The following is a 13,384-nucleotide window of genomic DNA, read 5'->3' on the forward strand; positions in this document are numbered from 1 at the left end:
GGAAAAGGTCATGATTGGATTTTTTTTTCCACTCTTGGACCATTAGGATTAATACTATACCCAGTATTTGGGTTAAAAAGCTTAATCTTGTGTTATCTGTTACCGTGGTGTTCTCCAACAGGGCTTCATTTCAGTCGGTTTCACTGCACTGTTTAGTAGTGGTGGTTTGGGCTTTTTTGTTAAGCTGTGCGTATAAAACTAACGGTATTTGGTCAAACACTGCTGCAGTTTAATTTGTACTACATGGGAAAGAAGCCGGATTTACTTTGAGCTTTTGCAAGACGCTTTGTGAATAAACTACATGATCTATTAAGCAGACACGGTCCCGTATGGTAACGCAGAGATGTGAAACACAAGTAGCAAGAGACAGCTTAAGGACAATAGCTTAGGCGAGCAAATTGCTGTCATCATTCTCTTTCCAGCAATCAGGTCGCCCCCCTCCCAGCTCAATCCCTCCAGACCGTTGGCGGGTGCGCCTGGCTTTCACCTCAGGAGCAAACCTGTCCTCCCTCCCAAAGGCGGGAGCGCTGTGCGATGCATCCCCCATTTTACCCTTCAAGGGCGTCAGCGACTGCAATGGGAGTCTCCCCCCTCCCCTTTTTCTTCCCACACAACGAGTTTTTCCTCACGGACCCCTCATTTTTCCCTTAAAGGCGACCCGAACAGCATCTCCCTCACCCCAGGGGCAGACCTGCGTGTGCCAGGCCCCCGGGCGCTTCTCCTTCCTCCTCATCCTCCCCTTAGGGCCGAAGCCGCCTCAGCCGCTCTCCCGCCTCAGCTTCCCCCCCCCCTCACGCGGCGCGGCCGTTGGGCGCGCGCTCCGCCGCAGCGCGCCGCGCACGAGCCCTGCAGCGGTTCCCCCCCCCCCCGCGCTTCATTCTGTGGCCCCGCCCCCGAGCAGCGGGAGGAGAGGGAGAGAGGAAGGGACCGGGTCCGGCGGAGGGATCACCGGTTACCGCGCACACAGAGCGGAGCGGAGGGATCCGTGCGCTGGAACCGCCCGTCAGAGAGAGAGGGAGGGAAGGAGGGGAGGGAGTGATGCGGCGCAGCCGGGCTGGCTGAGGAGAGGTGGCCGTTATCTGGGAGCAGGGGGTGGGAAGCGGGGCTGGTGCGGCGGGCGGCTGAGGAGGGGTGGGGGTAGTGGGGTAGGCGAAGAGCTGGACACGGGGGTTTAGGGCTGGGGAAGGGGGTCGGGGGGCTTCGGAGGCCGAGGGGAGCGGCCAGCGCGGGGGAAGGGCGAGGTTGTGGGGCGAGGCGGCGTGTGCCGGTCCTACCGCTGTCTCGTTTGGTGGAAAAGGGAAGGGGTTAGAAAAGGGAACTGCGTTAAAATAGCCTCTCATCCCTGCCGGGGGCTGGTTCCCCCTCTGTGGCTGCCGTGCCACTGCGGGGAGGGGAGCAGAGGGGCTCTCTTGTGTGCAGGAGCAGCCCGGGGGGTGAGCTGGGGGTGCCTGCCCCTCATTGCCTCCCCTCATCTGGATTTTTGTGTGTGGGGAAGGGGCAGGATGAGCCTGCAGAGTTTTCCTGGAATTTCTCCTTCCTTTCTGAGGAGCTGCCGCTGCTGAAGCAGATTTTTTCCTTCCTTTTTTTTTTTTGTCTGATGCAGAATCCCAGTAGCTAGGCAGCCTCCCTCTTTTCTTTCCTTCCGTCCTTCTACCCCTTCGGTATGTAGGAAGGGAGAGACATCAATGGAAAAGCTGAAATACGCGTAGATGGACTTTCAGATGCCTTTTTTCTTGCACGAGGAAGATAAATCCCGGTTGCCAGCGCACTGACTTTTTGTTGCTGTTGAATTGCTTGGTAAAAATGGGGTTCAGTTCCTGCAGCTAAATCCGCGGAGCAGTTCAGAGTTGCTACAGCAAAGGACTTAAGTTTTTTTGCATCAGAGGAGCTGCATTGATGTTAACCGTTTTCTTGTAAGATGGAGAACGAGATATTCACACCCCTCTTGGAGCAGTTCATGTCTAGCCCTCTTGTCACCTGGGTAAGCATTCGTTTCTCCTCACACCTTAACTCATTTATGTGCGCATTGTTTGACGATGATGAGGTGGAGTTAGTGTCACGGTGGTGATGGTTGTGTTTTAGGTTAAGACATTTGGACCGTTAGCTGGAGGAAATGGGACCAACCTGGAGGAATATGTGGCGCTGGTGGATGGCGTGTTTCTGAACGAAGTCATGCTGCAAATGTAAGTGTGCGCGAGTTGTGCCTTGGGTTGATTTTTCTGCTCTTCTTGTGTGGTTTTATTTAATACGAAAACTCTTCCCCCCCCCCCCCCCCCGGTAAATTTCTGTCTTTTATACTTGGTGTAGTAACATGGCTAGTTAAGGGGAGACTTGGAGGCATAGCAGATACTCTTCACAGTTTGCTGTCCGAGTGGTGTATTTGCAGGACGTATAGTGTAACACAGGCTGAATCACGATATGCAGAACTTACTGGAAAACTGGATGGCTGTAAATAGTTTCCCAGCTTTCCAGTGGGGAAGCATAAGGGTTCATTCTGCCATAAGTCATGCTTGTAAACAAAATTCTGAATAAATTTGCTTGCTAATGAGATTCTAATACATGTCTTGGTTCATGTGACATGCAACTTAAGGATCATATGGGAGTCACATAATGTTGTTTACTAAGTTAACGGACTGTCCTTCAACTCTTTCTGCTGTATTTTTCAGTTCTAAATCAGAGTAGATAGTTGTGCAGTAAACCTGATGTTTTAATTGACTCTATAGAATGTTTTCTGGCTGTGAACCGGTGAAGAAACATTTTTGCATGGTTTTATAAACTGTTTATTCAAAACTCTGATTGTTAGAAACATTTCTTTATAGTGACTTTTTGTTCATCGTAGTTGTGACTGGAATGTTGCCCACTACTGAATGCTGGAGAGTAACGCTTTTGTCAAGTGCCTAGTGATCTAATCATAAAAGTGTTACTAGTGGAAAAATATTCTCCATACCTTTTTCTGGGGGGCATTTTAAGTCTTTACAGAGAAATACAGTCTTTGCTTGTATAGGTATGCAAAAATGTAGGTTTATGAATGGCTGGATAGATCCGGTGGTGTGTGAGCAGCTTGTGTTGACAGCTGTTTGTCAGCAACACTGCTCAGTGATGGGCATCCTTTTACTCTGTTTACAGTTTTGACTCATATTTAGTACTTTAAAGGTTTTTGCTGTTGGTATTCAGCTTGTACAACTCATCTATGTAGGAATATCTACACATTACCACATTCAAGTTTGAATTTGCAGCCTTGTGAAATCAGCATTTGCTTTTGTCACCTACTTCTGTGCAGCTAAAATTCCAAGTGTTCACTCATGTAATATTGAGAAACATGGAAAACTTAGGGGAATTGAACTTTTTGGAAGAAAAAACCCATCTTGAGCATATTTCTAGCATATTTTAATAAGAATTTAAAGCGATGCATTCACTGAAGCATGCTGGTTTTATTTTATGTGTTTGTTTTCTTGGACTACCTCTAAATGAAGTAGCTTCTCAGTGGTGACCATGCATTGAACTTGTAGAGCTTGTATCTGGTGAAAATGTTTGGAAGGTGGATTTGGTACTGGAAGTGGATCAAGGTGGTTGTGAAGAATATAGCCTTGAAATTAAACTTTTTGAACACTTAAGAGTATAAATTGATATCTGATACTTATGTGGGATAGGTGTATGTAAAATGGAAAGCTGCAGAGAGGGAACGTTCCCATGCTTAAGCCAGAGTGCCTTGAATTTGGCTTTGGCTTTGTGCTTTCTTCATCCTGTACCATGATTACTGTAGTTAATTTAGGAGTTGTTTGTGTATGTATTAAAAAAAATGCTCAGGAGATGTAAATGTAAAATAAAATAGCTTGGTAATCAGAACGCTTAAAACCTGCCTTAAACTAGAGGCGTGGTATAAATGAAATTCATTTTACAAATATGTACCTACACTGAAAGGTGTATTTCATTGAAAATACTTTTGGGGGGACTGAAATGTTTTACGGTTGGTTACTATGTAAGAGTACAGTTCTGGAAACTTCAGTTCTATTTTGGAGGGGTTTAGTTTGTTTTGGGTTTTTTGCCAGGTGTGAAAGAGAGGAAAAAATGTTTCACATTTTGCAGGCTGATTCCATCTCTGGTGAAGTCACTGTGGAAATCTGTGTTAGCTTCCAGTTCTGTTCACTTTGAATAGCCACCTATTAAACACGTGTCTTCTTTTGCAAAAACATTTCAAAGATGCAGCTCCAACTACTGATCTCTATAACTTATTTTCAGTATTTTCTCATTTCAGTGTATTTCTGTCTTTCCCTTTCAGTCTTAACTGCCGTATGTTGAGAAAATGGGGCAGAAAAAATTTGTATCATGTGACATCAAAAGCAAAAGATTTTGCTACAGATTGTTATGTTTTGGGTAGTTTTTCTTTTAAGCCCTCACTGACTTAATTCACACAAACTCGAGTTCTGTGGTTAGGAGCTGTGGCTATAGAGAAGCTATAGAGAAATGTTCCTGCAGAAGTCATCAAGAGTGCCATTTGTAGAAATACGTGGAAATCACCACTAGAAGTTGCTTTTCTTAAATGACTTGTGTTACATAGTGCTTACTATTCGCACCAGTTTTGAGATATTAAGGCTGTTCTGGTGTGGAAATACAGCTGGTGCATACCTGTCATCTAAGGGCTTTGTGATGTGCTGGTGTTGTAGATCATTTCCTATGGTTGTAAAGGTTTTTGCAGCATGAGATGCTTTAAAGGCCCTTAAAAGCAAGAGCAAGTGGAGGCTGTTAGAGGTGCTGTGGTCCTGCTTTATACATACTTTCATACTTTATTTTTGCCAAATGTTGAAAAAAAAAATTCTGTGACCATAAAAGTGAGTGCTGATATTGGATTAGGCACGGTTTGTAAACAGTTACGCAGCCAGGAAAAGTGGCTTTGTTACTTGGAGAAGGCTTTTTGTTCAGTTAAAAAAGAGTTAATCCTGCCCTCCATCAGCTACAAGTGAGAGTGTTAGTATGGCATTTGTTTCTCCTTGTGCTTGTCTAGACCAAATCTATTTTCATCAATTGTAATGATTTAGACAGAGGAAACAGATGTCAGCATTGGAATAGTTGGGGGATAATGGTACTGAGATGATTGGGTTTTATCAGCATTGAGTTTATTAGTACCTCACACATGAGAGAGAATAATTCATCGAATTCTTTTTATATCTTTTGCTTTTGAGTTTTTGGTCAATTTTAGTACATGTGAAAATTACACAGATTCCATTCAGTGTTACATCTGAAGAGCTCTTTCTTTGCTGGAGATGCTACAGGCCAATTTTATTATTATGATTTCATTTCCTTTTTAATTAAGGAGAATTCCAGTGTTACAATATTAGCTCCTAACTTGAGAGAATGTCTCTCATTTCCTGTTTAAATTTAGGTCCAGTTCTACAAAAGTATTCGGTTACCTACCTTCTGCTGGGATCAGTCAGTATCTGATACCTCTGGATAGAAACCCATCTGTCTTTCTAAATCTGAGCCTTTATCTTTGTGTTCTTTGATACAAACGGAGGTCATGCTTCTTGGAAATAAATCAGAACTCAAGAGATCACTGCAGTGGTGTTCTGCCACGGCAGGGAGGTGGAGGAACATCCCAAGAATACTTCATACCTTTACTATACCTCTCTATCATAATGTTTCTAATGTTATGAAGTGCTCATATACTTGAGCAAAATAAATGAAACAGTATTTTAATGGATTTAGTCACCTGTTGCACATCTTGGTGCAATTACAGTAAAATAATACTTAGTTGTCTTAGAGATGTTTTTCCAGAGCGTAACAACGCCTTGTTTATTTTAGCCTTAGTATTGCACTGCTTATATACTCTTCTGATCCAAAAAGATGGAGGTTTCTTACAGAAAGACTCATTTTCTGAGTGTTTTTAATCTTCATTTCTGATATTTGTTAATTGACTTCCAACAGGATTGTGTAAGAAATGCTGAAAGTCTTGTGGTACAAAGTGTGCTTCCCAAACTGACAAGAGTCTTACTGGTTCCTTTGAATAAAAATAGGCAGCTGCAAGGAATTAAGAGATTGAGACTTTCATTACATTTAGCACCACCATTAATTTTTGTTCAAGTAACAAAGGCTTGAAACTGTATTTTCATTTTAAAGGTTTTATTTTATTATGGTTTGTATTTGTGGAAATGGATCTGTTTAAGCTATTGGACAAATACTGTGTGCAGAGCCAGTATAGGACCAAACTCTGAAACAGTTCATTTAATCCACTGTCTGGAGAACCTGTCTGCTTTCATCACAGTGTTATGTTCATGACTTGTCTTAATTGACTCTATTAATCAACATTATCCATATCAGTTGCATCCAGACAGGCTGAAAACTACTTCAAAGGATTAAGTATTTTATTGTTCTGTTTTTCTCCCCTTTGCTGCTCTCCCCCTGTTTTTCACTGGCTGGATCCACATGCCAGCCTTTCACACCCATAGAATTTTCCAGGTGGACTGGCTGACTTTTTCCTTCCATCACTGTGGTGGTGTGTGCCTAGAATGTGTAGAGTGCTTCATTGAGTCCTATTCTGAGCTCTTAAGTCTTTAGTTGCATGCTTTTTTCCAAGCAATTGAGCTTGCCAGCCCATACTTCTGGCTTGCCTATATCTTTCCCTGAAAACTGGACTCCATCTGAGTGCTTGAGCCAACTGCCTGCCTGTGTGGAAAGCTTCAGGAACATGCACTCCAACCCAATTAACTCTTTTGTGAGAAGACCAACTAGCAAAAGGCAGCTTCAGGCGGGAAAAAAGGCTTTGGGAAAATGAAATGGCGTTTGGCAGTAAAATTGTGAGCGTGTACTTTAAAGAAAAGTCAAATATTATGAAGTCTGTACCTTTCTCACCTTCTTGAACCAAATGGATTTGATTCACACTTTTCAGATGTGCTCTGTCAGGCTTCCACACAAGGAAGGTAGATGTCACTGTAGTAGTTGGTGAGAGTTCTTGCTCCTAAGAGTGGTTCTGCAGCTGTAGAGCCTACATTTTTCTTAAGGAATGCTGGATTTATAACATTCATTTTTTCTTGTAAAGAAGCAAATTCTGTAGTAAGTATCCAGCAGAATGTGCACCATGGTCAAGATTGCTGGGATTATAACCATTTGATTACAAAAAAGGAAAGGGTAATTCTTAAGGTGTAATGATGATTAATTTTGCAGTGAGCTTTGAATTGGGCAAATGAAGTGAACATAAGCAGATATCTGTACTTCTGAGGTGCTTGGCGGTTTCATGGCTAAAGGGAAGTGTGGCTTGAATGTGAAATGCTTAAAGTATTTGCTCTTTGCTTATGCCTGAAGTTTGACTAGGGTTTTTTATGCTTTTGTATTTTTGCTACAGTTGGTGTCTGTTTTCCTTCATCCTGTCTGCTCTGATTTAGTAAACTGTTCTGTGGTTCACTTTTGTTTCTTGCAGTATTTTGAAGATCAGGAAGTAAATAATCTTTCTCTGCATATATACATCTACTTTTTTTCTCTCTTTTGCATGTGCTAACTTGAGTATATATCTTTCGCTGTCTCCTTGTTTCTTTTGGTAGTGTTCTACTTATCCCATCCTTAGTCCAGGCTAGCAGCAGTAGCTGTGTCCAGGGAATGAAAGCAGAGTTAAAAAAACGTTTCCTAATGCATACAGAGGTGCTCCCTTGAGTCTACGTGCCTGCTCCAAAAATAGCAGTCTTGGTTGAAAGATCTAAAATCAAACTAACTTGTTTCATCAAGGAAAATATTCTGGCAAGGGAACAACATATTCATTATGATTTTCCAGTTTTATTTTCAGTTTATTTTGCATTTCACTCACATTCTACATGCTGTAGAATAATGAAATGAAACTACTGACAGCTTTCCAGGCTATATATTATGTGTTTCACTGTCATAAAGGTAAGAGTGTGCTGACACACCATCTCCTGAATAGCTCAGGGCTGTTTTGCATGTAGAGACACAAGGATGCTACATTGGAGACTACACAGCAGAGATGCTTGAGCAGAATAATGGAGGAGGTACAGCCAGAGAACACAGTGCAGCATTACTAAATAGAGCTGTTGTTACACAAGGTTGAGTTGGCTTTAGCTGCAGTCAGAGGACCATGCGAGGAACACCACGAGTGTGATGTTGAGCCAGAGGAAGACATCTCCCTGTTTGGCACTAGTGGCTGTGCTGCGTGCTGTAGCAGTTCAGGTGTGATGGCTGAGTGGTTCATCTAAGCATCATTTGCCCTTTGCAGTGCCCAGCGTTCAGGCTGGGTGAGCTTTATGAAGTTTGTGAACTTTCTAGTTCCAGTTATGGCTGGCTGTGATATTTCTGTTTGTGGAGCTGACATTGCTCTTTATCTGCCTCTGCTTCTGTGCTGTGGCTGTTCTGGCTCCCTGTGTTGTAAGAAAAGGCAAAACACAGCCACTTTTGCTCTACTTTTTGTACCAGAAAGGCCTGTTTGCCCAGGTGGCTGAGATGCCTTGAGCCACCCTACAATGTTGCTGTATTTCTTTGTTGTATAACAGCAGTAAATTCGGGAATTTTGGATTAGCTACATATGTCTTGTGCTGATCAGCTTGCATCTTCCACTGGCAAGACTGTGTTTCTTCAGGTATCATGACTGATTTGGGGATCTCTACACCACAAACCTTTGCCAAATATTGCTGTGCTCTTGATAGTTCTTTTGAAAACTAATCTAGTACACTGACAAATTGGTTGCTAAATCCTAGTATGGTTTGTGTTGGAAGGGACCTTAAAGCCCATCCAGTTCCAACCGCCTGCCACAGGCAGGGACACCTTCCACTAGACCAGGTTGCTCCAAGCCCTGTCCAACCTGGCCTTGAACATTGCCAGGGATGGAGCAGCCACAGCTTCTCTGGGCGCCCTGTGCCAGCACCTCAGCACCCTCACAGGGAAGAGCTTCTGCCTAAGAGCTCATCTCAGTCTCCTCTCTGTCAGATTAAAGCCATTCCCCTTGTCCTGTCCCTACAGGCCCTTGTCCAAAGATCCTCTCCAGGTTTTCTGTAGCCCCTTTAGGCACTGGAGCTGCTCTAAGGTCTCCCGTTAAGGAGCCTTCCCTTCTCCAGGCTGACCCAGCCCAGCTCTCTCCTCCTGGCTTCAGAGCAGAGCTGCTCCAGCCCTTGCAGCATCTCCATGACCGCAGCATCTTCATGACCACATCATCTGGGCACATCTTAAGCTCATTTTAAGGTCATTTAAGCACACCTTAATCTTGTGCAAATTCAAGATTTTCGTCATGTATTTCTTCTGTTAAGAAGGGATTTTTTAGCTTTGTGTTCTTTTGTATGTTCCACTTATATTTGGTTCCTCCTCCTTTTTCTCTAAATACCAGTTCGTTGCCTGCCTTGTCTTAAACACTGTACCACTTTTCCCTATGCAGTAATTATTTAGGGATGAAGGCGGTTTTCAAAATGCTGTTTTGTTAGAGCATATGACCTCAGTGGTCAGAGATCATACGGTAATAACTGTGCAGGAGTCTCTATTTGTTTGTTTGCTTTGTTTTAGAGTCCTGTATCTCAGCCTTCAGATGCTCCAAAGAGGGATGGCCTCTTGAGCAGTTGTTAGCAGTACTTTAAAAATGCCCCCCATTTGTTTTGTTGGACTAGTATATTAAGGCATTGAAACAAAGCAAGACTACTGCTTGACCCAAACTCTGTTGGTGTGTTTTCCATTGGCTTCCCCTAAAGAAAAGGCAATAATAACCTTATATTGTATGTTGGGATTTGAAAATAGTAGAGGATGAACTTGTCAGCAGCTTGTATTATGTTCCTGTCTGTTGAGTGACTCTTTGAATGTGGTGCACATTTTGATACACTTGAGAACTTGCTTCCTTTCCTGTAGTGGTAGGAGATAGAGTCTACTTGGGCTTATTACAGAATTATATCTGATTTTAAGCTGCAGTGAAATATTTGCTCTAGTTTTTGTTTGTATTTTTGTTTTCCTAAATCAGCCCTTGAGCAGAAAATGTCAGGTGTAATTTCCTGGCAATTTGAGAATATACTTGTATATTGAGAGTACTGTGTATGCCAGACAAAAGGACAATACAGATACTAGTTGATGTATGGTAGAATGTAGAAAAATGTCATACTTACAAAGTGCTGGGTTGCATCTTAGCCAGAATATTAATATTAATCCTTTAAGAGCTTATATGTATGTTTATCTTGTAGCTTTGGGTAGTCAACAGGGGTAAGGTCCTTCTGTTATATCTATATTTATACATAAATCAGTAGGAGATTGTACATGCATTGATGTGCATGCAGAATCTGCAAGGCATTTCAGTTGGTGTGCTGAAGCAATGAAGTTGCTCACATGGATGAGATTTTTACAAGAAATGTAACTTATTTTCTTTGGCAATCCCCATCTCTCCAGGAGCCTTGCATATGGATTTGTCTCTTTCTCTGGAATAATCTGGGCAAAGGCTCAGATCTGTCAGCAGTTGAAGAATTGGTACGGGGAAGATGAAGATGTATATTGTTATTAACTTACTTACAGGAGGGTTATTGTCCTTCATAAGAAAAAAGTCTAGATTTGTGTTCTAACCTGAAGTATTTAACTTGATAATATATGCTTATCAAATAAAGCAGAGTACATAGTGCAGTGGTGTTGGAAGTTCAAGTAGGAGAGAAAAATATATACAAACTTAATCTCTTAAGAGTTTGGGTTTTTTTTTAAGCTCAAGTAAAAAGATGCATAAATGTGTATTAAATTCTACATAAGTTATTTTCCTTTATATTAATATTTGAAATAACTTTGCATGTTAGCTCCACAAATGTCATTTGCTAAGGGCAATAAGTGTTTATTTGCTTCTCTTCTGTTCTGCTTGCTGCTCCCTATCTGTGATGACAACTTTCTGGCCCTATTCTGCTTCTTTTATAACTCTTTCTGATGTTTCTTCCAAACCACTTAACCTGTATGTTTGCAGAATGTTCTTTTCAAGGTAGATTGTAAAAACATTTTCTCACTTTAATGCCTTCTGGTGTTTGGTATCAAGTCATGCTGCATCTTGTGATCCAGATCGGAGAGTGCTTACTTGTGTAAGGCTAATCTTTCTGTCACAGGATTATTGGGAGTGTAAATGTTTGCAGTGTTTTAATGGCCCGTTACATGAGGTGCTAATCAGGAAGTCAACTAGTTTTCACTTACTCTGTTAAATAGAATTGGACTAAATAGATCTTTAAACTTGAACTCACTTCAGAAGTAAAAAATGTTGACCCTCAGAGGGAAAATAACACACAGTGAAACTGTACAAAACTTCGGCATTCCTTGTACTCAGTGCTTTTTTTCTGTGGTAGGTGCATCCTCAGAAGGGGGCTACAAGGATGCTGGAGAGGGACTCTTCATCAGGGACTGTAGTGATAGGACAAAGGGTGATGGGTTCAAACTGAAAGAGGGGAAGTTCAGGTTAGATATAAGGAAGAAGCTCTTTACTGTGAGGGTGCTGAGGCACTGGCACAGGGTGCCCAGGGAATCTGTGGCTGCCTCATCCCTGGCAGTGTTCAAGACCAGGTTGGACAGAGCCTTGGGCGATGTGGTCTGGTGTGAGGTGTCCCTGCCTGTGGCAGGAGGTTGGAACTGGATGATTTTCAGAGCCTTTCTAACCCAAACCATGTTTCTATGATTCTTGCTTGTCCTTTGTAGACTGTATGTGTACTCTCTCATCCTGTGCTGCTTTTTTGTTTTGGTTTAATTTGGAAAGTAATAATATCGCAGGTACTACAGCAGCCTAATTCTACCTTTCCAAACAATATTTGCTACTAGGCCTTTTCCAAGAAAAAAAAAAAAACCCAAAACACCAAACCCAAAACCAAACAAAAGACCCCAACAAGATGAACCCTGTAAGATATTTAAGATTTGTTGAAGTAGTAAAGTATGTTTGTCAGACTTCATGGTACTCACCTGTAGGCTCAGAAGTTTTGCTTGTCAAGTTGGTTCTTCTATGAATTCTGAATTATTTAATACCCAAGAGTGTTTATTTTGTGTGACAGTGTCAAGTGTTCTGTGATGCTTCAGATCTTACAGATTTCAGGTTAGCTTTAAGGCAACTCTTCCCTGTGAGGGTGCTGAGGTGCTGGCACAGGGTGCTCGGCAAAGCTGTGGCTGCCCCATCCCTGGCAGTGTTCAAGGCCAGGTTGGAGGGGGCTTCGAGCAAGCTGCTCTAGTGGAAGATGTCCCTGCCCATCGCAGGAGGTTGGAACTGGAGGAGCTTAAGGTCTCTTTGAACCCAAACCAGTCTGGGGTTCTATGATTCTATAGATTTTCGTTTCCGTTGCTGACACTTTTTGTTTTGGTGGTAGGTAGCCAGTTTAGCTCTGCTCTGTGGAGCAGAGGCTCTTCCATGTTCTCATTGAGAGTTTCAGGGAGCTCACCCAAGTTCCTCAGTGCAGTTGGTAGTGATTCACCATTTTCAGTCTTTGGCAGAAAGGTTTGTTTGAGGTTTTTTTACATAATGTGATAGGAAAAAAGAGTACATCTGCTAGTCAAGCTGAAACAATAGTAGTAAAATTGTTCCATGTTGTGCTATGATAAAGACAGCTGTTGATCTGTAAGCTTGGAAGGTATGGAATTTTGGGGGGTGTTAATTCAGTGATACAAGTGACAAGTCAACTGTTTTATTTCCTTTCATTTTCTCCTATATGTTGCTCGCCTGCATGCATCTTCCTTATTACCATTAAGGAAAAGTGACAGAAAATCTGGCCTGTTCTGGACAATCCTTCGTTTTTAAAACCATGGGAGGGATACATTAAAGATCAGCCACCAGCCTCTTGAGTTTACTATCCTTTGAGGTCCTTAATGACATCATTTAGTGGCAGACTTGGCAGTCCTGGGGTAAATGTTGCACTTGATGATCTTAAAGGTCTTTTCCAGCCCTGTTGATTCTATGATTCTATGATTTTGTCTGGCTGTTTGCACATTCAGGTGTAAACCTGGGAGTGCACAGATGTGAGGGGATTTTTCTCCCTGCAGATAATGCCACTGACAGTGGGACCATCCAGCAGAGCAGTGTTGGTCAGAGCAGCCCTGAGGTGCAAGGTGCAGCAGGCCCATGTTGATGGAGAAGGGAGAGGCAGGGTTACTTGGCGCAAAGGCTTGTGGCACTGCTTCAGATATAGTCATTCCAGGACACTTCAGCCATGAGTAATTAGGTAGCTCCTCTGCTGTGAGTGCCAACAAGAGAGCTTACGTACTGTGCAGCTACCCTGTGAGTAGTTCAGCCTGGTCAGATGGTGCAGAACTAAGGCATAGAGTAGGAAAGCTGTCTCATAATGCTCAGTGTCTACTCATATGTTCTTGGCAGTGTTCCCCTTGATCCCCACTATCCAACCAATTTTTTGTAGGCCACTTGGTCACGGGTTTTTTTAACGTAGGCATAGTGCCTCAGCATCAGTTTATGATGTTGGAC

At 42.6% G+C, this 13,384-nt stretch overlaps 1 protein-coding gene across 4 annotated transcripts in view; it reads left to right on the forward strand.

The window, feature by feature from the left end:
* Positions 1 to 1,082: 1,082 nt before the first annotated feature.
* Positions 1,083 to 13,384, forward strand: part of CCDC88A (coiled-coil domain containing 88A) — a gene marked incomplete at its 3' end in the record, with an annotated part of 78,978 nt that continues 66,676 nt past the window's right edge. For all 4 annotated transcript variants that reach the window (XM_080616321.1, XM_080616323.1, XM_080616322.1 and 1 more), the window contains exons 1-2: positions 1,083 to 1,981; positions 2,083 to 2,183. In XM_080616321.1, coding sequence (XP_080472447.1) covers positions 1,919 to 1,981; positions 2,083 to 2,183 — 164 coding nt within the window. In that variant the 5' untranslated portion in view covers positions 1,083 to 1,918. The remainder of the gene's footprint in view (positions 1,982 to 2,082; positions 2,184 to 13,384) is intronic.

The sequence above is a fragment of the Psittacula echo genome, assembly GCF_963264785.1.
Source record: "Psittacula echo genome assembly, chromosome: 4".
Taxonomy (NCBI): Eukaryota; Metazoa; Chordata; class Aves; order Psittaciformes; family Psittacidae; genus Psittacula; species Psittacula echo.